The 25227-nt window shown below is 55.3% G+C and overlaps 2 protein-coding genes across 2 annotated transcripts in view; both read right to left on the bottom strand.

Annotated features, from left to right (window-relative positions):
* Positions 1-1823, bottom strand: part of LOC115837296 (probable cation-transporting ATPase 13A4) — a 151393-nt gene extending 149570 nt beyond the window's left edge. The window contains exons 1-3 of the mRNA XM_030822807.1: positions 1569-1823; positions 1108-1215; positions 748-881 (exon numbers count right to left, since the gene is read on the bottom strand). Of these exons, the coding sequence (XP_030678667.1) occupies positions 748-881; positions 1108-1215; positions 1569-1823 (497 nt within the window). The remainder of the gene's footprint in view (positions 1-747; positions 882-1107; positions 1216-1568) is intronic.
* Positions 1824-14627: 12804 nt separating this feature from the next.
* Positions 14628-24606, bottom strand: LOC115837295 (mucin-20-like). Its single transcript, XM_030822806.1, is given in 5 exon segments — positions 14628-14872; positions 14981-15467; positions 19388-19444; positions 19446-20692; positions 24531-24606. Coding segments are annotated over 5 exon segments (2112 nt in total).
* Between the last annotated feature and the right edge of the window lie 621 nt (positions 24607-25227).

Below are 25227 nucleotides of genomic sequence, written 5' to 3'. Positions count from 1 at the left end.
GATCACTTGAGGTCCAGAGTTTGAGACCAGCCTGGACCACATGGCAAAACTCTGTCCAAAATACAGAAATTAGCAGAATGTGATGGTGCATGCCTGTAATCCCAGCTACATGGGAGGTTGAGGCACAAGAATCGCTTGAACCCGGGAGGTGGAGGTTTTAGTGAGCCAAGATCACATCCCTGCACTCCAGCCTGGGTGACAGCGCGAGACTCTGTCTTAAAAAAACAAAAAAACAAAAAAACAAAAAAACAAAAAACAAAAAAAACTCCCCACTGAAATGCACTCATGACACCTAAATAAGCCAGTTTAAAAACCAACCATTATTTTTAAAAATCACTCTGCTTTGAAAGACATCTCAGTGGAAGTAAACCTGTTTCAATTGATGGCATTATTTGCTAAACTCTGGATGAATGTTTTCTCTCTGCTTGGACAAGCTCCCGGGTGTCGAAGGGCAGATGGGTTGATGAGATTGCATTTGGCACACATTGTCTCACACACGCACAGCCCGACGGTGTTTGCTTACACGGAGGCCCTCCATTCCCTTGTGGGGCAGGGAAGATGCTCAGAGTGGGACCAACTCCCTGGGAGAGTGGCCTGCATTGCCCCATCCACAGCAACCTTTCTGGATTTTTTGTCAACTTCATCCTCATGCTCTACAGAACACAAAAATATCCAGAGTTCCACAGAAAACAGCTGGGGACGGGCTTCCTCCTCTCTGTCCCCCACCAGACTCTCTTGCAGGCTCACCGTGAGATGGCTTTGCCATGGTGCAGATGGAGGATGGAGGAGTCCTGTGCCCAGGTCGCCATGGTCCTGAACCAGAACTGTGTAACGGGTGGGAAAAATACACCAGAAGAATGTTCCCCCGAATTTGTGTTTTTCTGTTATGATTAGACATGCAAGGCAGAGAGCTCTTGACACAACCATGTATGTGTGCACGTGGGTCCTGTCCTGACAAATGCGTGGCCCTGTCGCCAGCTGCTGGTGCTGGGTGGAGGGCTGTGAGCCTCCTCTTTTATCCTGGCTGGAGAGAAAGCAATTTCACCTGCACACGCATGTGGGGCCACTGCCTTATCATGAAGCAGAGTGACCCCTTGTTCCCATTACTCCAAAGGAGCAAAAATGCGTCTCTGGAACCCTCAGAAGGTTGTCCCTGGCGTCATCCACGCTCATGGGATGCATGTGATGAAGCCTTGTGAGTGACGCCCGAGTGACCTGAAAGGGGGCAAGAAGGTGAGACCCAGCGCAACCCTCTGACCCCGACGACTGTGGGGTTTCAGAAGCTTGATTGTACCACCTCGTTCTGGGGATCAGCCTCTACGCCTGTGTTTCCCTGGCGTGAGTGATTTGTGCACTGTCTGGGTCAGGTCTTAGTACTTGTTTTTGACTCACAGGTTTGCTTTGTCCCACCCCCAGCACTTCATCCATGAGGTGGTTTGTGGACATGATGGTTTTGGTAACCGTTGAAGTAAATATGTAGCTGTAAAAACACAATGCATATGCGTGTGCTGCCTAAAGCTTCTTGGGAAGCCAGGGCCAGGTCACCCCAGTTTGGGACAAATCCTCACCTGCTCTACAAGCCCAACGATTCTGGTCCTCTGCAGGCACTGGGGGAATTCTGGTCCTCTGCAGGCACCGGGGGAAATGGCCTCTGGGTGAGAACCTGTGAGTGGAGCGTGGAGGGCTCTGGGGTCGGCAGCATAAGGGCCCCCAACGAAGGCATCCACACCGGAGCCCAGAACCCGCCTCAGAAGCACATGCAGCGTCTCCTGCAGGTTTACTCTGATGGATGCTGCTGTGTCTTCCCAATAACCGGGAGACATCGGCTGAAACCAGACTCTTAAGAGAGTTTTTCTACAAGACCATGGCAGTGCGGGTGATCAGCATGCTCTGGCCAAGTGGCCAGGGTGCACATGGCTGCAGCTGCTGTGTGGGTGACCTGCCACCATCTGTCCAAATGCCAAGTGCACTTGCCTGGGATCCCGCACTCCAAAGCCTACTCACACACAGAGACTGGCCCAAGAGTGCAGAAACGGGCAGCCTTCAAGTTCAAGGCCGTCTGTTAGCACCGTGGCCCTGGCCCCTATATCTTCAACATCAGACTGGCTAAGTCCACCGTGGCTCCCTAGGAGCCAGAGCATCCGCTGCTGTCCGGAGCCAGGGGTGGCTCCAGTGTATGGCTGAGGAGCCAGCTCCCAGGTGCACCAGGTGTGAGCCAGGACCCGGCCGGTGCTCTGTGTGTGGGTTTTCGTGCCCTGTGTGTGGGTGCCCATGCCCTGTGCGTGGGCTCTAGTGCTCTGTGTGGGTGCCCGTGTACTGTGTTTGTGGGTGCCCTCATGTCCCGTGTATGGGTGCCTGTGTCCTGTGTGTGGGTGCCTGTGTCCTGTGTGTGGGTATCCTTGTGTCCTGTGTGTGGGTGCCCATGCCCTGTGTGTAGGTGCTTGTGCCCTGTGTGTGGGCTCTCGTGCCCTGTGTGTGGGTGCCCATGTCCTGTGTGTGGGCTCTAGTGCCCTGTGTGGGTGCCCATGTCCTCTGTGTGGGCTCTCATGCCCTGTGTGTGTGGGTGCCCGTGTCCTGTGTGTGGTGTGCCCATGTCCTGTGTGTGTGGGTGCCCGTGTCCTGTGTGTGGTGTGCCCATGTCCTGTGTGTGTGGGTGCCCGTGTCCTGTGTGTGGTGTGCCCATGTCCTGTGTGTGTGGGTGCCCGTGTCCTGTGTGTGGTGTGCCCATGTCCTGTGTGTGTGGGTGCCCGTGTCCTGTGTGTGGTGTGCCCGTGTCCTGTGTGTGGTGTGCCCGTGTCCTGTGTGTGTGGGTGCCCGTGTCCTGTGTGTGGGTGCCCATGTGTGTGTGTGGGGGGCTCCTGTGCCCTGTGTGCGTGGGTGCCCGTGTCCTGTGTGTGGTGTGCCTGTGTCCTGTGTGTGGTTGCCTGTGTCCTGTGTGTGTGAGTGCCCGTGTCCTGTGTGTGGTGTGCCTGTGTCCTGTGTGTGGTGTGCCCGTGTCCTGTGTGTGTGGGTGCCCGTGTCCTGTGTGTGGTGTGCCTGTGTCCTGTGTGTGGTGTGCCCGTGTCCTGTGTGTGTGGGTGCCCGTGTCCTGTGTGTGGGTGCCCATGTGTGTGTGTGGGGGGCTCCTGTGCCCTGTGTGCGTGGGTGCCCGTGTCCTGTGTGTGGTGTGCCTGTGTCCTGTGTGTGGGTGCCATGTGTGTGTGGGGGGGCTCCTGTGCCCTGTGTGCGTGGGTGCCCGTGTCCTGTGTGTGGTGTGCCTGTGTCCTGTGTGTGTGGGTGCCTGTGTCCTGTGTGTGGGTGCCCATGTGTGTGTGTGTGGGTGCCCGTGTCCTGTGTGTGGGTGCCGTGTCCTGTGTGTGGGTGCCTGTCCTGTGTGTGGGTGCCCGTGTCCTGTGTGTGTGGGTGCCCGTGTCCTGTGTGTGGTGTGCCTGTGTGTGTGGGTGCCCGTGTCCTGTGTGTGGTGTGCCTGTGTCCTGTGTGTGGTGTGCCTGTGTCCTGTGTGTGGTGTGCCCGTGTCCTGTGTGTGTGGGTGCCGTGTCTGTGTGTGGGTGCCATGTGTGTGTGTGGGGGGCTCCTGTGCCCTGTGTGCGTGGGTGCCCGTGTCCTGTGTGTGGGTGCCTGTGTCTGTGTGTGGGTGCCCATGTGTGTGTGGGGGGGCTCCTGTGCCCTGTGTGCGTGGGTGCCCGTGTCCTGTGTGTGGTGTGCCTGTGTCCTGTGTGTGTGGGTGCCTGTGTGTGTGGGTGCCCATGTGTGTGTGTGTGGGTGCCCGTGTCCTGTGTGTGTGGGTGCCCGTGTCCTGTGTGTGGTGTGCCCATGTCCTGTGTGTGTGGGTGCCCGTGTCCTGTGTGTGGTGTGCCCATGTCCTGTGTGTGTGGGGGTGCCTGTGTCCTGTGTGTGGTGTGCCTGTCCTGTGTGGGTGCCGTGTCCTGTGTGTGGTGTGCCCGTGTCCTGTGTGTGGTGGTGTGCCCTGTGTGTCCTGTTGTGTGGTGTGCCTGTGTCCTGTGTGTGGTGTGCCCGTGTGGTCCTGTGTGTGTGGGTGTGCCCGTGTCCTGTGTGTGTGGGTGCCCGTGTGTGGTGTGTGTGGGGGGGCTCCTGTGCCCTGTGTGCGTGGGTGCCCGTGTCCTGTGTGTGGTGTGCCTGTGTCCTGTGTGTGGTGTGCTGTGTCCTGTGTGTGTGAGTGCCCGTTCCCTATGTGTGAAAACTTGTGTGCTTGCTTTGCTCCCAGCAGAGGGAGGCTCCGTCTGTGCCGTCTGCTCTGCCCATGCGTTTCTCTGGTGCTGCTTTCCACGAACACGGCCGGGGACTGACACTGGCTTGTCCACTCCCGGGGCCCGGGGATCTGCTGAGTCATGGATAAAATCATTGATTGGAAAACTCACCATCAACTGCTGGGGCTTCCAGGGAAGCTAGGGAAGCCCATAATACTCTCGTGCACCTGCAAACGCAACACCATTCCCACGCTGCCGCGACTCAGAGGTTGGCAGTGTGTGGTGGACGCCAGTTGTGGCGAGGTGCGGGCAGGAGCCGCTGAAGAGACTGTGGACTTCCCATGCAGGAGAATCCACCCTTTCCCGGCAGTGAGATTTGCCCCTGAGGAACCCACTACGTGCACGTAGGCAGGGCCCGAGCTCCTGGCCTCCTGGTTCTGCCTGCCATGAGATCGTCCCACCCAGCGCCTGCCCCTCCTGGCCTGCAGGGGCCTCTCTCTCAGCGCTTTTCCTCCTCACAGGCAGGGGAAGAGTCGCAGGCAGTGAGGACATAGTGGCCGGGCCCGCTAGATATGCAGGGGTGTCCACACGAAAATGTTGGCGCGTGGTCTGGTGAGTTTTTTTTTTTATTATACTTTAGGTTTTAGGGTGCATGTGCACAATGTGCAGGTTTGTTACATATGTATCCATGTGCCATGTTGATTTCCTGCACCCATGTCTGGTGAGTTTTAACCTCTGACCTTCTGTTTCCTGAGTGAGTTCCATCTGAGGAGGTCGTGTGTGCTGAGGCCAGGCAGCCACTGGAGGCTATGGAATGCCAGTCTCTTGGGTGCTCCAGTGAGCCTGTTCCAGGGGCCTCTGCGTCCCCTCCCTCGCTGCTCTGAGCTTATTGTCCCTGGGAGCAGGGCAGGCAGCACTCAGGCAGGTGACGGCCAGAGACGCACTTGGACACTGTTTAAGGGGGCATTTCCCTCAACACGGGCAAATCCGCCAGGGACACGCCCTTTGATCCTCCTTCCATTTCAGCCTCACCGACCAGACATGGCAAGAGGGATGGGATCAGCCCTGATTTGGGCAACTGGCACAGCCTGGTCACTGACTCAGCACACACCAGCATGTCCTAGGTGCTGGGCTAGTGTGGGGACAGCTGGGGTTGGCTGTTGTGAGCTGCTGCCCTGGAGGACACAGCTGCCCCGTGGCTGCCACAGCAGCCAGCTCTGCAACCTTGACCATCAGCTTGCAGTTCCCAGGGCTGGGAGGGTCTGGCGCTCTGCACCCTGACATCCCCTCACTACCCCACCTCCTCTCCCTGCCCTGTGGTCGCCACAGCAGCAACCTTGACCATCAGCATGCAGGTCCCAGGGCTTGGGGGTCTCCCAACCCGTGCACGCCAACATCCCCTCACTACCCCACCGCCTCTCCCTGGCTCTGCCTCTGCGTGTCTCCTCTCCTACTGCTGCCAGAAGGTTTTTGTAAAGCCGGACTCAGGGCGTGCATGGCCTCTCCCATTCCCGCGAGGTGCCCGCGTTTGGCACGTGGGCTCCCCGTCTCCTCCAGCTCAGCAAACACAGCGCGTCCAGGAGCCACGTGGGACCACCGTGTCCCATGGCTGGTCCCCCAGGTCCTTGGATGTCTCACCCTGGTGAGCCCCTTGCTCCGGCTCCCTCCAGGAAGCCCCCGTCTCCCCATACAGAAGGGATCTCTTCCCTCCTGAGCCATCGGTGCCCGACCCTCCCTCTCCTCTGTCGCCTCATTTGTGGGCAGGTCAGCCGCACCCGTGAGCCCCGGAGCTCTGTGAAGGCCGTCACGGCTTCTTATGACAGTGCCCAAACAGTGCAGGCAGCCGGAGCTGTTCCCTGATGAAAGAAAGGAAGAGGAAAGGAGGAGGGAGGGAAGAAGGCCTTTTCTTGTCCCAAGAGACTTCTGTAGGAATTTCTGGGTGATACTGAGCATGGTAGACCCAGGTCATCTTTCCATGAGAGGAGCAAGTACAGCGGGCTCAGCCGCGGTCAGGGGCTCAGGGCGCCGGGAAGCATTTGCGTGGGCTGCCCCCACGAGCCGCCTTTGCCACCAAGACCGGCTCTTTCAGCCAGGCCTTGGGCTGGCCCTGCTTTCCCTTAGGACAAGGTCTTCAGTCCACGGAGAGGATGGCCCACCTCCTGCCCCTGGGTCAGTGCGCAGCCCCAGGGAGGAGCTGTGTGAACCTGGGAGGTGCTGGGGAGCAAGCGTGCTCCATCAAGGAAGGCAGGAGGCCGGAGACCTGCCCAGCCCGGAAGGAGCCTGGTCAGGAGTCCCACCAAAGCCACTAGACCCGGGGAGCCTCCAGTGACCCAGCCTTGGAGGGTCAGCACTGTCCCTAGGATGGATTCTGCTTCGCACACGGGTCTCGCTGTCTGTGGAGGCTGCAGGCCCCGATGCCTGGGCAGCACGGACTGAAGGCAACCCTCAGGGTGGGAGGCCCCAGATGGGACTTCCTGGCCCTCCCGGGGTGGGGTTGGGGGTGGGAGAGGACGGAGCGTCTGTGCACATGCGTGAGAGCCACAAGGATGGCATGTCTGTGAAGATGGCTTCTCCCAGCCGCGGCACCTTCCGTGTGTGGGCAGTGGTGGTGGAGCCAGGACTGCACGGGACAGCCTTTGCCATGTGGTTTTCCCACCTCTGATCCCTTCTTAGGCTGAGGAGCCTGGCTCTGGGGCTCAAGGTGTGGGGTTCGCCAGCACCGGCTCCTGCCATAGACATCCTGGTGGCCCTGGCACAGGCACGTCCTCCAGCATGGTTCCTAGACCCCTCACGCGGGACCCCTAGGCCCCTGAGGGTCAGCAGGAGTGAGGCAGGCCGTCACCAACTGCCCTTGGGTGAGCCTGGTGGCCAGGGGTGGACCCAGCAGGTGCAGGCCAGGCCACCCTCAGCAGCCACCGGAGCCCGTGTCTTTCCCACCACACAGCACAGCCAGGACATGGGGGTCAGGCCATTACTTGTGCTTCTAGTCCCTACATCACCCACAACTCACCCCTAACCTGTGCCTGGCTGTGGCACCTGCAGCCTGGGCTCCACATAAACACAGGCCAGGAAGTCCCATCTGGAGCCTCCCACCCTGAAGGTTTCTGGCAGTCTGGGCTCCCCAGGCACCAGCCCTACAGCACGCACAGACAGGGAGACCTGTGTGTGAAGTGGAATCCGTTTGAGGGACAGTGCTGACCCTCCAGGGCTGGGTCACTGGAGGCTCCAGTGGCTTTGGTGGGACTCCTGGCCAGGCTCCTCCTGGGCTGGGCCTGGGCTGGGCCTGGGCTGGGCTGGTCTCTGGCCTCCTGCTCCCTTGTGCAGGACCCTTGCTCCCCAGCTTCCCTGGGAAATCCAACGCCATCTGATCCCCGCACGCATCCAGCACCCCTGATGCTGGCGGAGTTGCCTTTCTGCGTGTATAACTCCTAACAGGGCAGCACAGCCGTTCTGAAACCTCGCACGTCCTCACTGGGGCGGCTGAGGCTGGGCCACCAGGTGTTCACCTCCTGACCCTGGAACCATGCACAGAACCTCTCTTCAAATAGGAGGCAGGTCTTTGTGGCTGTGATTAAGTTAAAGATCTTGAGATAAGGAGGTCATTCTGGATTAACCCGTTGGCCCTAAATGCATGGCAAGTGTCCTTACACAGAGGCAGAGGGAGGTTAGACGCAGACAGAGCAGAAGGCAGAGGTGCAGCAATGCGGCTGCGGCCCAGGGACGCCTGGAGCCACAGAAGCTGGCGGAGGTGGGAGGGTCCTCCCCTGAAGCCTCTGGAGGGAGCACAGCCCGTGGACTCCTTGATTTCAGACCCCTCCCTGCTGAGTGGGGAGAGAATGAGCCCCTGTTGTTTCGAGCTGCCCAGGCTGTGGGGATCTGCCATGGCAGTTCCAGGACCCTCGGACCTTCGGCTCGGAACCCCTCCAGCACTGAGCAAGATGACCGCTCAGGGCCACCCCTCCCCGCCCAGCCGGCGTGTACCTCGCTGCTCACCCAACCACGCTGCCCTCAGTTACAGATGCCTGCCCGGGATACATGGGACAGGGGCTGCGGCTTCCCTGGGGATGGGGTGCGTGGAGCCTGCCTGCAGCCGTGCTCCTGTTTAGGTGCTGAGTGAAGCTGGACCTGGGTGGGATGGGGCATTCTGTCCAAGGGTTTCTTGGGGTCCACGAGGACTCTGTTCTGACGATACTGCCCTCCTTCCTGAGGCTGCCCGTGGGGCTCCATGGAGGCCATGGGGTGGTGAGGACGGAAGAACACCTAGGCTGGGCTCCTGGGACCCAGCAGCAGCTGAAGGCACTTGAAGCACCATAATTCCCACCCACGGGCCAGGCAAGGCCAGAACCGTCCCCAAAGAAGGGAGCAAGGAGACAGGGCCTTTTAGTGATAATATCATAACCAAAAAGTTCTTTAACATTTTTTCCTTTTTTTCTGTCACTCAATATTTTTAAAATTATATGTCCATTTTTTAATTACTTGCACCCATCTAATCATTGCCATCTATACCAAACAAAAAAATCTATGCACCGGTGTTCACAAAGCATTTAAGATGCCTATGAAATGTAATAAGAACTAACTGAAGCTGCACAATATTCCCTCATATGTACATTATCACCATGCTGACGCTGGGCACTCAGAGTATTTACAGGTTTTCTTTATTATAATGAATTCTGCAATGAACATCTTTCTATATAAATTTTTGTGAGTACTTTGCATTATTTCCTAAAATAAATTAGAAGAAGGAATGATGAATCGGAGAATGTAAACATTTGGGGCTTTTGAAACACACAGTTTTTATAAATTAGAGTCTGTCGTTTTAATTCGGGGAGATTGTTGTGTCTCGGAAGATTTTTCACGGTGAAGTCTCACCTGACGGCACTTCCTCGTCCTCCGCAGAGCCGTGTGTGTAGGGCCCCGGGGTGCTGACCCGGCAGTTCTTCAACACAGCGAGTGGTAGCGGGAGTCCCGAAGATTCTCAGGCCTTGTCTCCATGGAGGGCATTTTGTGGCCTCTCCCAGGGCAGCTGGCAGGAGCCAGGCGAGAACGGATGCATCTGTAGCGGGAGGGCATTGATGCCTCTGAGGTTGTAGTGAGGTTGGTATTTACCTTTTCCTCCTGGTCCATTCTGAAGCTCCAAAGAACGGTCAGTTTAATACAGAGACACAATTATAGCAAGCATCTAGTGTGAGGCTAGTCACGCATTTTGGCTAGAATTACTCAGGGCGTTGGAAAATCACAAAGCTTTTCAAGTAAACTTGCAAATTGCTAGCATTCTCTCTGCAAGACAAGAAATGCTGTCTGTCCCCTGACCGCCGACTCCACACCCCAGCCTGTTCTGCCCCTTTCTGTAACTGACATACTTAGAGCAGTTTAGAGCCACGTCGTGGCCTTTTGAGGCCGGCGTGCTGTGATATTTTCCTACACAGCATGGTCACTTCCAGAGGTGAGAGAGGCACAGAATTCTATTCTGAGACTCCCTAGGACTCACACCACGGTGGCTGTGAGTACGAAGGCAGATGCTGCGGAACAGCCTGGAAAGGATGTGGGGCCCTGGCAGTGCCCAGAGCTGAGCAGCCACCTTCCTGGAGGTGAAGGCCTGGGCCGGATGCCTGAGAATGACACGCGCAGGCCCAGCTGTTCTTCAGAGATACAGAGTGACCCACCGTCTGCTTTGCTGGGACTGTCCAGTGTTAGCAGGGAAAGTCCTGCATCCGGCACGCTGGGGCGGTGGCTGCACCAGCTGAGAACCAGTCTGTGATTTTAGGGGTGAGAAAAGTAGAGGTGGGTGCTCTACCTGAATGCTCACCAACTCGGGGGTGCGGCTGAGCAGTAGACATCAGTCAGACATCTCTGTGAAGTGTTAGCGGGAAAAGTATCATGGAACCATTAGCAGCCGCTTGAGGTTAGGCCCAAACCAGTGGGGACCATCGCATCCAAACACTTGGGGCCACCCGCTGTCATCAGGGTGGCCCACCTTTCTTCTGAGTGGGGATTCTCTTCCTGCCTGGAGGGAGCAGTTTGGCTACAAAGCTGCCTTTTAGAGCGAGACCCCATCTCCCCTCCCTGCATTCCCAGGACTTTGTGAAGAAGAGGAAATGAGTGGCCCTTCCTTTCTCCTGGATCCCGGCTGTGGGGCTGCCCGCCGCCCTCCTCCTCCCGCCCTAGGCTACCTGACCCGTGGAGGCCGGCCTGAGACAGGCGCATCCCCAAACACCAAGTGCCCCGTCTTCTAGGCCATTCCAGGGACTGATGAGTCAACATGGGCTTCTTATCCTAATGTTTTAATTTGGAACTCCGCTATTGATCTGATGTTTACAAAGGAATCCATGCGTGACACTAAACTGTCAAAAGAGAAGCGTGCATCCTGTGAGAATTCCTGCCTGAGATACTGTCTTTTTGTGAGTGTAAGTGCAGAGAGAGCCCACGCGAATCACAGGACAGCAGAGCCGCTGCCCTGCCCCTCCAGGCTGCCGGCACTCGGGCTCACCCTCTCTGGAGGAGCCATCATTCTGGCCTCAGATTCTTATTCCAAAACATTGCAAATAGAATGTCAGGCAAAGAAAGAAAGAGCCAGGCACACATGGAGAGATGGCAATGTGAGTAGAAGTGGTGAGAAACCCAGCGAATGAAAACATCTACACGAGAATGCAGACACAGCGCCCTCAGACGCCGGCTGCAGAAAGCACTGGAGACCCAGCGAACGAAAACATCTACACGATCCCTGAGGAATCGCCACACTGACTTCCACAATGGTTGAACTAGTTTACAGTCCCACCAACAGTGTAAAAGTGTTCCTATTTCTCCACATCCTCTCCGGCACCTGTTGTTTCCTGACTTTTTAATGATGGCCATTCTAACTGGTGTGAGATGGTATCTCACTGTGGTTTTGATTTGCATTTCTCTGATGGCCAGTGATGATGAGCATTTTTTCATGTGTTTTTTGTCTGCATAAATGCCTTCTTTTGAGAAGTGTCTGTTCACGTCCTTTGCCCACTTTTTGATGGGGTTGTTTGTTTTTTTCTTGTAAATTTGTTTGAGTTCATTGTAGATTCTGGATATTAGCCCTTTGTCAGATGAGTAGGTTGCGAAAATTTTCTCCCATTCTGTAGGTTGCCTGTTCACTCTGATGGTAATTTCTTTTGCTGTGCAGAAGCTCTTTAGTTTAATTAGATCCCATTTGTCAATTTTGGCTTTTGTTGCCATTGCTTTTGGTGTTTTAGACATGAAGTCCTACCATTTGACCCAGCCATCCCATTACTGGGTATATACCCAAAGGACTATAAATCATGCTGCTATAAAGACACATGCATGCGTATGTTTACTGCGGCACTATTCACAATAGCAAAGAGTTGGAACCAACCCAAATGTCCAACAACGATAGACTGGATTAAGAAAGTGTGGCACATATACACCATGTAATACTACGCAGCCATAAAAAATGATGAGTTCATGTCCTTTGTAGGGACATGGATGAAACTGGAAAACATCATTCTCAGTAAACTATCGCAAGGACAAAAAACCAAACACCGCATGTTCTCACTCATAGGTGGGAATTGAACAATGAGAACTCATGGACACAGGAAGGGGAACATCACACTCCGGGGACTGTTGTGGGGTGGGGGGAGGGGGGAGGGACAGCATTAGGAGATATACCTAATGTTAAATGACGAGTTAATGGGTGCAGCAAAACAACATGGCACATGGATACATATGTAACAAACCTGCACATTGTGCACATGTACCCTAAAGTATAATAATAAAAATAAAAAATAAAAAAAAAAGAAAACATCTACACGAGAATGCAGACACAGCGCCCTCAACGCCGGCTGCAGAAAAAAAGCGCTGAAAACCCAGCGAATGAAATCATCTACACGAGAATGCAGACACAGCACCCTCAGACGCCGGCTGCAGAAAGCTCTGGAGACATTGTCCATGAGAAGAAAAAGACAAGGTCAAGAACTTCAGTGGAGAAATAAAAATTACACAAAAAGGAAAGATTTGTATTTTTTTTTCTGATTGTATTCTTCCTATTCTCCCTCCACTTTCTTTCTAGAACTCCAACTTTTCTCACTGCGTTCTCTATTTTCTCATTGCAGTCTCCATTTCTATGCCTATTTGTAAATGCAATACAAAAATGATTGCCTGGAAAAAATACAAGCAACGTTTCAGAACTCAATAAGCGGGCTTAAAAATAGTTTAGATATCACTGAAAAATAATGAAAGTAGGTCAGAAGAAAATTCTCAGAATGAAGGATAGAAGCATAAGGAGGAAAATAGAGAAGAGCAAGTGTGAGGGACTGAACCGTGACCTCCCAGAATGCACGTGTGGAAGCCTGGCTTAGTTCTGGCTGCCGTAACAAAATGCCATAGACTGGGGGCTTAGAAACAACAATGCATTTCTCACAGCTTTGAAGGCTGGGGAGTCTCAGATCAAGGTACCGGCAGATTCCGTGTGTGGTGAGGACCGGCTTCCCTGGTGTGTCACTGTGTCCTCACATGGTGGATGGGGGAGGGGCGCTCTGGGGCCTCTTTTATGAGGACACCGATCCCATGATCAGCGGTCCACCTTCAGGACCCCATCCCCTACCACAGGCCCCATCTCCTAACACCACTGCCTTGGGGATGAGGATTTCAACAGATTAATTTTGGGGAACACGGACATTCAAACCCTCACAAAGCCCCACCCACCAAGGTGACTCGTCTGGAGAGAAGACATTAGGGAGGTAAGTAAGGTGAAGTGCAGCCAGCAGGGTGGGGCCCTGATGTGACAGGACTGGAGTCCTTATGAGAAGAGGAAGAGACACCAGATTGTGTGCGTGTGTGCGTGTGTGTGCACGTGTGTGTGTGCATGTATGCATGTGTGTTCACGTGTGTATGTGTGTGGTGTGCTCGTGTGTGTGCACATGTGTGTGCACAGAGAAAAGGCCTTGTGCACACAGGGAGCAGGCGGCCCTCCACAAGCCAGGAAGAGAGGCCTCACTAGACCAACACTGTCCCTATGTTGATCTTGAACTTGCAGCCACCAGGGCTGTGAAGCCGCCGGTCTGTGGCGCTGGGCTATGGCAGCCCTACTGCCCCAGTGAGATGGGAAGAGACAGCAGACACAATGAGAAGACACCACACATGAGTAACTGGAGTTCTGGGAAGGAGAGAAAGAATAGGCAAAATCAGTATTTAAAGTGGTAATGGCTGAAAATGTTCCCAAAGTGACGCAAGACATCTGGCCCCGGTGGGCTGCTTCTGACCCTGTGATCTGGGCTGTCACCGCAGGAGCCTCCCTGGCCGCCTGGCAATTTGCTGTCACTGCAGCAGGCCTGCTGGGGCTGCCTCCCCTCTGCAGATGCCACCGGGTGCCCTGGGGAGTGGCAGGCACTTCCTTTCCCGCACTCAAGATGCCCACATTTTGAAAACCCGAGGGGGCGCATTGGATTCTCCACCTACACATTTTCAAAAACCAAATGGAATCAACCTGGGTGCCTATCAATGGATGAACAGATACAGAAAACGTGGTATCTATACGCGATGGAATACTCCACAGCCATAAACAAGAATGAAATCATGTCGTTTGCAACAACATGGATGGAATTGAAGGCTGTCATGTTAAGGGAAGTAAGCCAGGGGTAGAAAGACAAATGTACCATGTTCTCACTCATTTGTGGGCACTGAAAGAGTGGCTCTCACACAGGCAGAAAGTTGGCTGGTGGTTCCCAGAGGCTAGGCAGGGTATGTAGGTGAGAGGCAGACATAAAGTGAGGCTGGTTATGGGGCACAAACATGCAGTCAGATGAAGGAGTAAGTTCTAGTGTTCCATAGTACAGTTCACAGACCAAAAGCAACAATCATTTACTGTATATTTCTGCCTCCCCCTCCCCGGGAAGCGGCTGGCCAGTGTATCAGGGAACACAGGTCTCTTTCCTCTGTCTTCCTCCATCAGGCTCCGGAAAAGCTTTCCCCAGAGAAGACGCCCGACAGCAGGGGCTGCCTCCTGTGGCTTTTGTGACCCAGCCTCTTTCTCCATCCAAGCTGCATCCTCTGGGTGGGGGTGTCTGCACCTGGGGTGTGTGAGAGAGAGTGAGTGAGGGAGCGTGCCTGTGCCTGTGTGCGTGCATCTGTGTGCCTGCGGGCTGTGCCTCTATGTGCACGTGTGTGCAGCCATGCATGCGTGTTCACACGTGTGGAGTGTGTGCGTGTGTCCGTGCCTGGATGTTGCGGGTGGTGAGGCTGGCAGAGCGTTCTGACCCCTCGGGCCCCAGGCCTTGTCCCTCTTCTCTGTGTCCCAATCTTCCTTCAACCGCCCGCCCCGCCCCTGCCTTTGGTGGCCTGGAGTCCCCACCAGCTCTGGGTACTAGGGCGCCGGGCAGGGCGGGAACTAACAGGCAGAGTCTGTTGGGTCAGGATGACTGAAAACAGGCCCTGTCTTCAGTTTAGGCTCAGGCGGAAACCCCCGGGGACCTCTGGGGGCTGCGGTCGGTGCCAGGGGTCCCGGGCAGCTGCCTGAACGCGCACAGCGGCTCCTGCCCCGCAGCCTCCGCCCCGCGCCCGCATCCTCCGGCCGGCAGCGCCCCCTGTTGCCGCCTCGGGTCTGTGCAGGGCCGGGCGGGCTGCGCAGAGCACCTGCAGGCGCCTCCATGGGTGACAGAAGACAGAGGGGCTGACCAGGTCTTCTACAGGTCAATGGGCGATCAACAGCTGGACGCGTAGCAGGGGGCGTCCAGGTGGCCTAAGAGAATTCAGCAAGGCCGACTGCAGGCCGAGAGTCACCGGGAACTCACCTGGAAGGAGTGGATGTGGCCGCCCCAGGACCGCTGTGTTCCAGGTGCCCGGCCCTGGCCATGGAGCCCTTGGACGTATCTGTTTCTTTAGCTGCAGCGAGCGGGCTCCCAGTGCTGAGCATAAGACCCTGTGCTGCCGTCCTGTGCTCCCTGGCAGCTGTGGGAGGAACTCTGACCTTTGGGGCCCCTGGGCACCTACCCTGTTGGTTCCTGCTCTGGGCTGCCGAGGGCTGGGTGCTGTGCTGCGTAAAAAGCCATATGGACAGGGCTTCTGTGTCCCCTGAGTCAGGCACTGCACCCTTATGCTCCCCTCAGGGGCCACACCACCTGCAGTGGTCCCTGGAGAGCAGAGGAAAGGTCCGCCTGGGACAGATGGGGGTGACTGGTGGGCATCCTGCCCACCGACTGCTGGCGGGGCCTGGCTCTGCAGGAACTTGGGGGGGACCAGGGGCTTTCCATCCAGGGGTGGTAACAGACCAAAGAACATCTACCCAAAACCAGACCGGACTCAGCACACACCTTACCCAGGGCTCCAAAGACACCAGACTGGGGACTAGAGAGAGACCGACAGAGACAGAGAGAGGGAGAGATTCAGAGCAAAGCGGGGCGGGGCGCAGGGGAGAGACCCCAGCCCTTCTCACCTCACAGATCTCTCGGGCTAACTTGGCCCCACCCCCACCATCCACCCTCCAACCCCATCCCCCCCTGCCCCCAGGGCTGAGCAGAGACCTCTGGGACATGGTCACGCACGCACAGAACCTGTCCCAGAAGGCAGGACCCCGTCCCTGCCCCAGCTTCTGGCTGGTAGGGCTATGTCAATGACTTCTGGCCAAGCGACCCCAGGAAATGGCATTCTGTGGGGTCAGGTGGCTCCTTAGTGCCTCTTCCCGGCTTTTCATGTAAAATCATGGCAGGCAGCATCAGGCAGTGTCCCACACCCCTACAAGCTCAGTGGGAGGCCACCTTTACCCACAGGGCCAAAATGTGGGCGCAGGCTCCCCTCTGGAGTGGACACGCTGAGGGCACACCCAGGCCCTGGCCCCCTCAGCCGCATCAGAGCAGCACACAGGGCTGGGTGAGGGTGGCCTCCACCCCTCCACCACACCAGGCACAGCTCGGAGCCAGGCCGGAGGGAGGGCGTCAGCTCTGCCATGCATCCAGTAGTTTCCACCCTTGGCTGTGAAGAGCGGCGTTTCCTGACAGAAGTTTCTAGCACTCATGCTGGCGAGGATGTGGTCGTCTACTTGCTGGGCACACACTGTGCCAGGCTGAGTGGAGGCCCCCAAAGATGTGCACCCCTCAAACCTGTGAGTGCCGCCTCACACGGCAACATGATAACGGGTCTGGAGCGGGGGGAGTCTCCCGGGTTACCCACCTGCACCCTGTGCTGGGCCAGGTAGTGCCCCCACACACCCAAGATTCACGTCCCTTCTCCGGGGAAGACGTGCGCAATGTGACAGCCCATGAGTCGGTCCATTCCGGGGACAGTATGGGGGTCACTGCAGGGGGTGGGTAAACAGAGGTGCTTCAGCCCACACAAAAAAGTTAATTGAGTTTTTCTGTTTGTTTGGTTTTGAGCGAAAACGTGAACATTTTATCCAGCTGCTTTTTAGATTCAGGAGCAGGAGCAGCCAGTGCTGCTAAGGCAGTCACATGCAGACAGCTTCACAGAGCAAGTACCCAGCCAGGGCCTTGCTGACTGTGGCTGCTAATCAAACAGCAGCAATTCATTTTCATAAAATTGCTAATAGTTTTCTTAAAATGCCATTGCACTTAAACATACACAGGGACTCCCCCATCGTCTCTGCCCTCCAGTGGGAGGATATGAAGCTGGAGACTGGAGACTGGCCAGGGACAGAGGCAACTACTCCCTGAAATGATGTGACCCTGTGCAAGCCCCTTCCCCAGGCCAGACCAGGCCTTAACACCCCCCAGCACCTCCCCCAGGCCAGGCCTCAACAACCCCAAGCACCTTCTCCAGGCCAGGCCCCCCCCCCCCCCCCCCCCCCCCCCCCCCAGCACCTCCCCCAGGCCAGGCCTCAACAACCCCCAAGCACCTTCCCCAGGCCAGGCCAGGCCGCCTCAGCACCCCAAGCACCTTCCCCAGGCCAGGCCTCAGCACCCCCAAGCACCTTCCCCAGGTCAGGCCAGGCCTCAACACCCCTCAAGCACCTTCCCCAGGCCAGGCCTCAGCAATCCCCAGCACCTTCCCCAGGCTAGGCCTCAACACCCCCAAGCACCTTCCCCAGGCCAGGCCAGCCAACCCCCAGCACCTTCCCCAGGCCAGGCCTCAGCAACCCCCAGCACCTTCCCCAGGCCAGGCCTCAACACCCCCCAAGCACCTTCCCCAGGCCAGGCCTCAGCACCCCCATTTGAAAATGAGATGGGATTTCTGAGCCCCCTTTCAGTGCTGACAGCCCCTCTTTCTTCCAGAACAGGAATAAGCTGGCAAGCTTGGCAGAGAAACAAAGGAATAACGCATCCTATTTTCTGTATAGGGCAGGGCAGTGGCCACACCCCAAACACAACAGAAACTGCTGTTTTACTTGGGTCTGGGACCAAGCAAGAGCTTCTCCCAGAATCCAGGCTAAGCCCGCTCTCTCCCGGAGCAGCGGGTGAAATCCCTCAGAACTACTGTATGTTGGGGAGTTGGGGTAGGAGGCGCAGGGAGGCAAGCCCTGACTATGCAATTAAGGAAAACCTATAATTTTTATTATACAAGCATCGTATGTTTATTGCAGAAACTTTAGGAAACACAAACTTAACAAAAAGAGGAAAAAAACCCTGTAATCCCAACCCCCAGAGAGACAACAATATTTCATACATATCCGTCTGAACTTTCTTTTATGCCTAGGAGCCTTCACACATCGATTTTTAATTGAAGGATCAAATCATTCCTAATGATGGATAACCTGCTCATTAAACAATTGTGAAGAGATTGTCTCATATATTGTGTCCATATTCCCATTTGACATATTATAATGGTATGTTTGAATATAGTGTCATATTTTAAAATACGTTATAATAATCATTACCATTTTTGGAGTGCTTACTGTGTGTCAGGCAGTGTACTGAGTACTGTGGACACATTATCTCATTTAAATCTAAATTTAAATTTAAGTGCTATTATGATCATTTCCTTTTAAAGATAAGGAAACTGAAGCTGAAAGAGTGAAAAGAGTGTTCCCTGAATTACACATCTAGTTACTAGCAGAGTTTCAGTTTCCACCCAGGTCTGGCCACCTTCAAAGCATGTGCCCTTCAGGAAAGCATTTTCCATAGGAACCTTTTTCCCTAGGAACCTTTTTCCCTAGGAACCTTTTTCCATAGGAATCTTTTTCCCTAGGAAACTTTTTCCATAGGAACCACCATCCCTTGGTAAAGATGTGCAGTAATTTATTTAACCAGACCCTACTTCTGAAACGTTGTTACTATTATCCACCACACTGATCTGAATGTCCAGGGGCATATGTATCTGTGCACTTCTCTAATTATTTATTATTTAATTATTTAATAATTATAATTAAAGGAGGGGAGCAAAAGAGATACCCCAAGATGGAGTGCCCCAGACTCTCTCCCAGGACCCCTCCCTGCCTGCCTGTCCATCAATTTCACAAAAGTCGTAAAAGGATCAATGTACAGTGTGTTTTCCTGTCTGGTGGCTGTCCCCACCGCCTGTGTTTCATGGAAGAGGGATTAAACCATTTCAGCTCCATTTCCAGGAACCAACTCAAGAAACATGCCACCACCCCACCCTTAGATCGGGAGGACCTGAGCCCTAATATACCTTCTCTGTCCTTTCCCGGACCCCAGATGGAGTCTTCTGAGGTTCTCCATCCCACAGCCCTTCACCTCTACCCTGCCTCCACTTGTCCCCAGCAACCCGATCAGCTTCCACATAATCCCAGGAAATGCATCCAGCAGGCCCCACTTTCATGGGGTCCGAGCCCATCAGAGAGCAGCAGCTTGGGCCTGATGCCTGCCTGCTGCTCCTCTGTGTGGCTATGGCTGGAATAGAAGCTTCCAGAGCTGCTCAACAGTGCACTTCATGGAAGGTCAGAGCTGGACAGGACTTCAGTGCCCATTCCAACCCTCTCCAACTATGGGTGGGGAAACTGAGGCCCAGAGAGGGACAGGGACTTGCCCAAGGTCACTTGGGTTGTTAGAGGCAGAGCCGAGACCGCAAACCATTTCTCCGGACTTCCATCTCCACCTTTCCATACACAACCCTCCATCTGCCTTTTCCTGATTTCGTCAAGAACCACTAGAAGATCACGAAGAGGCGACATCAGGAGCAGGCTCTGAATAGGCTCCAGATCCTTCCTTCCTCTCCACTCCTCAAGTGCGGAGACGTCCTGGAAACTCCGCATCCCAAATCCCTGAAGATCACCGGCAAGAACCACTTACCTGCACTCCTGTCTGCGGTCGGCCTCGTCCGAGCAGTGGTGGGCATGGCTGTTGGGGGCTTCATCAGGGTTTTCGCTGAGGTCGTGGTCTTGGCTAAGGAGCTGTTCGTCCCTTGGCTGCTGCTGGTTGTAGTCGGAGGGACAGAAGGAAGAGGGTCCCTGCTGGTTGTAGTCGGAGGGACAGAAGGAAGAGGGTCCCTGCTGGTGGGGAAGGGCCCCTTGGTCGTGATGCCCGTGGTGGGTGTCTCTGAAGGGGTGAAGTTCTCGAGGGCGGCTTCCGAGGGGCTGTAGAAGGAAGCAGAGCTCCCAGCAAAGGAAGTGCTTTTGTCCACTGCTGACCCAGCTTCTATGGAGACCGGGGCTGCTCCTGAGACTCTGACGTAACTTGGTGTCTCAACAGAGAGGGCTGAGGTTTCTTCCAGGGGATTCCCGCTAACTGTGGCCAGAGCTCCACTGAGGGTTGTGGCCCTGAGTGCTGTCACTTCTCTTTCTGTGGCACTGTTGGTGGGGAGTGGGGTCCCAACCGTGGCATCAGGTGCAGCTGACTCTGCGGTGCCGGCTGTGGACAGGGTCTCGGCAGAGGCTGTGGCCTCCGTGACGTGTGGTTTTGCGTCAGTGGAGTCAGGCAGAGCTGGTGGATGGGACGTGGGCGAGGCCTTCACCCCTTCCGTGGGGATGTGATCTGTGTCTGAGGCCCCAGGGATGCTGGAAGTCGTTGTTTCTATTTCTGTGATGCTGCAATTGATAACCTCGATGTGGGTGACGGTCACCAGGGCTTCAGCGAGCAGAGTGACGTCAGATCCCGGGGACCATGAGGGGGTGATGACCGGATGGGGGCCGTCGGAAGAGGCGCCGCTCTCTGAGGACAGGCCCTTAGCTTCTTTGGAGGTGTGAGCCAATGTCAATATGTCCATTGCGAGTGTCTTTGCCTCTTCAGAGCTGTCATCGGTGCAAAGGGTGTCAAAGATGGCTTCCTCGGGATCACTGCCTGTGACGGTCTGAACTGTGGTCATTCCGCCTCTCTCGGGGCTTCCACTGGCGGCTGATGTCTCCACAGAGGTGGCAATCAGCACCATGAAGTCGGGAGGTGTTTTTGTGAAAGTCCTGGTCTCTCTTGCAGGGGAAATCCCCTTGGCTCCCCTGGGCTCTGCTTCTGGAATGGGGCCGGCTGGGGTTGCGGCCCTAGAAGAGGTCTCGGCACTCAGCGTTTGAGTTTCCAGAGAGGCGTGACCCGGTGCTGGAGTCATAGCGGGCACTTCTGTGTCGTCTGTTGTCGTCGCAGTGTCTGCTCTGCGGGTGCTGGGGCCTGTGTTGGTTAAGACTGACTTGGTGAGCCTGGGTTCCAGTGGGCTTCACACAAGCTATCGCGTTTACACCCTGGGCACTTCTTGGGGGAGGGTGGGCAGGGGAGTGCCGTTACCTCATTTTTCACCTACATAAGCGAACAAGAAGGAGGGAGTCCTGGGAAGCCCAGGCCCAGCGGCAGCCACGGAGCTGGGGTTGCCATGACTAGCGTCCTCTGAAGCCCCGACAGCTCACTTGGGGCCAGCAAGCCCTGGGATCTGCTGGCTCTCGGCCTGCGTCTTTAAGAGGGGATGTGTGGGGCCAGCGTCCACCTTCCAGGGTGAGCCAAGAAGGCAGACCAGCGTCCAGGACTCGCAGAGCTTTCCGAACCTGTGTCCCCTTCCCCGGATACTTTTCTCATCCAACACAGGCTTCCCCATGGAAGTAAAAACCCTTAAAAGACGAGAAAGGCCTATGATTTGCCTTTCGGGGTAGCTGGGTGGATTGAGGGGGAGGAACCTCCAGCGACAGGGTGGGCAGTGCTGCTGCCGAAGCGAGGGAGCTGGCAGAGTCCTTGGGGCTCTGGCAAGGGAAAGAGGGCGCTCGCCACCCTGCCGAGGCCCCTCCTGAATGAGGGCTGAGGACTGCAGGGTTGGAGCCTGGGAACCACAGAAACTGTGGCCAGGCATTTTCCACAGGACACAGGGAGCCAGCTCAGGAAAAACCTAGCTTTCCAGAGAGCGGCTGCTGGCACTTCTGCCTAGAGCAGAGGGCTGCTCCCTTGCCTGGCCCTGAGGAGGGAGGAATGGGGGGCCCGAGGGAGGCTACGGTAGGATACTTTCCCCAGAGACAGGGTCTTGCTCTGTTGCCCAGGCAGGCCTTGAATTCCTGGGCTGAAGCGACCCTCCTGCCTCAGCCTCTTGCGTAGTTCACTACAAGATCTTTTCTGGCCTGAGAAAGGGGCCTCCCCTGTCTAGAGGGAGATGGGGCTCTCCCTGTGAGTAGGCCAAGGAGCCTCTTGGAGAGAGTTTCTAGATTTAGCAAATAAAAATACAGGGTACTCGGTTAAATTTGAACTTGCATTTCAGATAAATGACGAATAACTTTTTAGCATGAGTATTTCTCATGCAATATTGGCTACATACTTACACTTAAAAAGAAATCGTTACCTGAAATTCAAATGTAACTGGATGCCCTGTGTTTTATCTGGTAATCCCAGTCTTGGAAGGAAAAGGATCAAATACGAACCCCCTAATTCTCTGAGCCTTCTTGGTCCAGCCCACACAGCTGGAAGCCCGAAGGTGGAGCTCTTGGAGTCTGACCTCTCCTGGCACACGGTTTGAGATGGTTTTTACCCGGCTCCACTGGTCCAAAAGTAGCCCATAGATCCAAAAGAGGCCTAGCACCTCTCCCCAGGGCGTCAGGATGGGGCCCCAGGTCCCCGGCTGCTTGTCCTGTGGACCTCAGAGAATGACGAGGCAGGAGTCAAGAGCCTCGGCTGCAGCTCCTGCTGTGCCGCCCACTACCGGCTCTGGGGTCAGATGATCTGCTGGTTCAAATCCTGACTCGGCCTCCTACTAGCCAGGCCAGTATCCAGACCCCTCCCAGCCTCCACGTCCTCACCTGAGAAAACAGGGTCACAATAGCTGCCTTGCCAAGGTGGTGAGGACAGTGGAGAAGGTGAAAGGGCTTATATTCCAAAGCCCACAAGGTGAGCATCCCTCCCCCATGGAGTCCTCTCCCGGGCCACTGGAAAGCACACACAGTGGATTTGACCATAGTGAGGAGTGCGGGCTGCACCCCCAGGCAGTGTCGGCGAGTCCTGGGCGCCTGCTCTCATCACTGCTCTGGTGCGGCCCAGCTGCACACACAAATCTCACTTCTGCAGGAACTGTTTGTCTGCCTTCATAATACAGTTTCTGCTCCCCACTTCAAGGCCTGAGATCATTTCTCTGAGCCTTCTTGGTCCAGCCCACACAGCTAGAAGCCCAGAGTGGTGCCCTTGGAGCCTGACTTCCCCTGGCACATTTTCCGGCTTGTCCAGGAGCCCCGGGGTGTCCTTTCTGCTGTGAAACCTCCTCGTGCTCCCCAAGCCCACAGTCTCTCGGGTCCAGGGGGGTCGCTTCAAATATGGCAAAGCCCGGCCCAGCCCCTCGGTGGCTCCGGAACACTGCGGCTCTCCTGGTACAGTCTTCAAATCTGGTGGAGAGGAAAGCGTGTGGACTTGGGACCCTGAGCTGGAGAATCTGCTCTCCGCCCTGTGACCCTGGCCAAGTCTCTCAGCTCCAAGCCTGCATTCTGCACCTGTAAGGTGGAGCTCACGGGACACGTGCGGCGTAAACCAGGCCACGGTGAGCACAGGCAGGAGGCCGCGGAGTGCAGTGCTCAGGCCTGTGTGGAGTCAGATCCTGGCTCCGGAGTTCTTACTGGATCCCCAGAAGCACAGTGGCCTCATTCTTAAAGCAGTGGAGGTGGGGGGTGGTAAGAACAGGGCGGATCTTGGAGGGCCATTGTGAGGGTTAAAAATATAATGTATGATAATGCTGTGTCAAAGTAGATTCCTCGGTCCTAACAAATGTGCCACTCTGGTGGGGGACGTCGATGATGGGGGAGGCTGTGAGTGGTGGGGATGGGAACTCCATACTCTCCACTCCAGTTTCTTTTTTTTTTGAAACAGAGTTTCACTTTTGTTGCCCAGGCCAGAGTGCAATGGCAAGATCTCAGCTCACTGCAACCCCCACCTCCCAGGTTCAAGCAATTCTCCTGCGTCAGCCTCCCAAGTAGCTGGGATTACAGGCACCTGCTACCACACCCGGCTAATTTTGTATTTTTAGTAGAGACGGGGTTTCTCCATGTTGGTCAGGCTGGTCTCCAACTCCCGACCTCAGGTGATCCGCCCGCCTCAGCCTCCCAAAATGCTGGGATTACAGGTGTGAGCCACTGCACCCAGCCTCTCCACTCAAGGATTAGAGTGAACCTAGAACTGCTCTAAAAAAAAAAAAAAAAAAAAAATTCCTTTTTTTTTTAATGTATGTGATGAGTTTGGCACAACTCCTATTAACGACAGGTCAGGGTTCGTTCCCGTCTTTCACAAAAGCCCTGCCTCTCAGCATCCACTCTTCCCAAGCAGTTTGTGGCAGTTGGACTTTTCACATGAAATCTGTATTTTAAAGGAAATCCATGCTGGGTAATAAACTTAGAGCAGTCAGAATCTTGTTAAGCCACATTCTTCAGCTTTCTGCACAATGATCACCAGCTGGCACCTCCCTGCACCCCGGCTCCGTGCCCCACTTACTCTCCCACGTTCATAAGGACAAACTCTCAGCCACCCCTTACGATGGCAGCATCATGGTTGATTAGTGTGTACTGCAGCGCCAGGCATGCATACGCTCACACACACCGTCATGGTTGATTAGTGTGTACTGCAGCGCCAGGCACCCTTACACTCACACACACCATCATGGTTGATTAGTGTATACTGCCAGTGCTATGGCCACCGCTTACGCTCACACACACCATCATGGTTGATTAGTGTATACTGCAGCGCCAGGCACCCTTACGCTCACACACACCTCATGGTTGATTAGCGGCACCTTACGCTCAGCGCCAGGCACCCTTACGCTCACACACACCATCATGGTTGATTAGTGTATACTGCAGCGCCATGCACGCTTACACTCACACACACCGTCATCTGCACACTTTTTATCATCAATAATAGCACTTCACAGGTAGCACTGTGGTTCATTATAATCAACCCGAGAGATCCTGCTCTTGCCCATGAAGGGTGGCTCATACTGAAATTCACTCCCAGAGCCCCGCTAAGGGAGAGGCCCACCAGGCCCCTCTGGCTTCCTTACCTGCAGAGCTCCCAGGGACCCCAACCTCCCAGAAGAAGAAGAAAAGGGGCAGAGCCAGACCCCAGAGAGAGCCCATCCTAGCTGGCCACCGCCGCTCCACAGAACTGCTGGCTGTCTCTCACGGGTACCTTTTCCTGCTTCCTCAAACCAGGGAGGAGGGGCAGCCTCCTGCCCAGGTGTGTGACAGGGTAGTTTCCAGGATGTGGCCAAGTGATCACAAATGTGCAGGCTGAGGCTGTCAGCAAGCTGACCCCCCTGCCCCTTGCTCAGTAAACACTCTGCTGAAATTTGATTTGAAGATATGGAATCACTAGCTTTTTTTTTTTGACATGGAGTCTTGCTCTGTTGCCCAGGCTGGAGTGTACAGTAGTGAGATCTCAGCTCATTGAAACCTCTTCCTCCTGGGATCAAGCAATTCTCCTGCCTCAGCCTCCCGAGTAGCTGGGATTACAGGCATGTGCCACCACACCCGGATAATTTTTGTATTTTTAGTAGAGACGGGGTTTCACCATGTTGGCCAGGCTTGTCTCGAACTCCTGACCTCATGTGATCCGCCTGCCTTGGCCTCCCAAAGTGCTGGGATTACAGGCGTGAGCCACCACGCCCAGCCAAATCACTTCCACAGTGACACTGACCCCTCAGTCTTGTGCTGGGAAGGCCACAGGAGGTCACGTTTCACCACCACCCCCTCCTGTGC

This window comes from Nomascus leucogenys, chromosome 11, assembly GCF_006542625.1.
Source record: "Nomascus leucogenys isolate Asia chromosome 11, Asia_NLE_v1, whole genome shotgun sequence".
NCBI classification, from domain to species: Eukaryota; Metazoa; Chordata; class Mammalia; order Primates; family Hylobatidae; genus Nomascus; species Nomascus leucogenys.
This window is presented reverse-complemented; position numbering and strand designations above follow the sequence as displayed.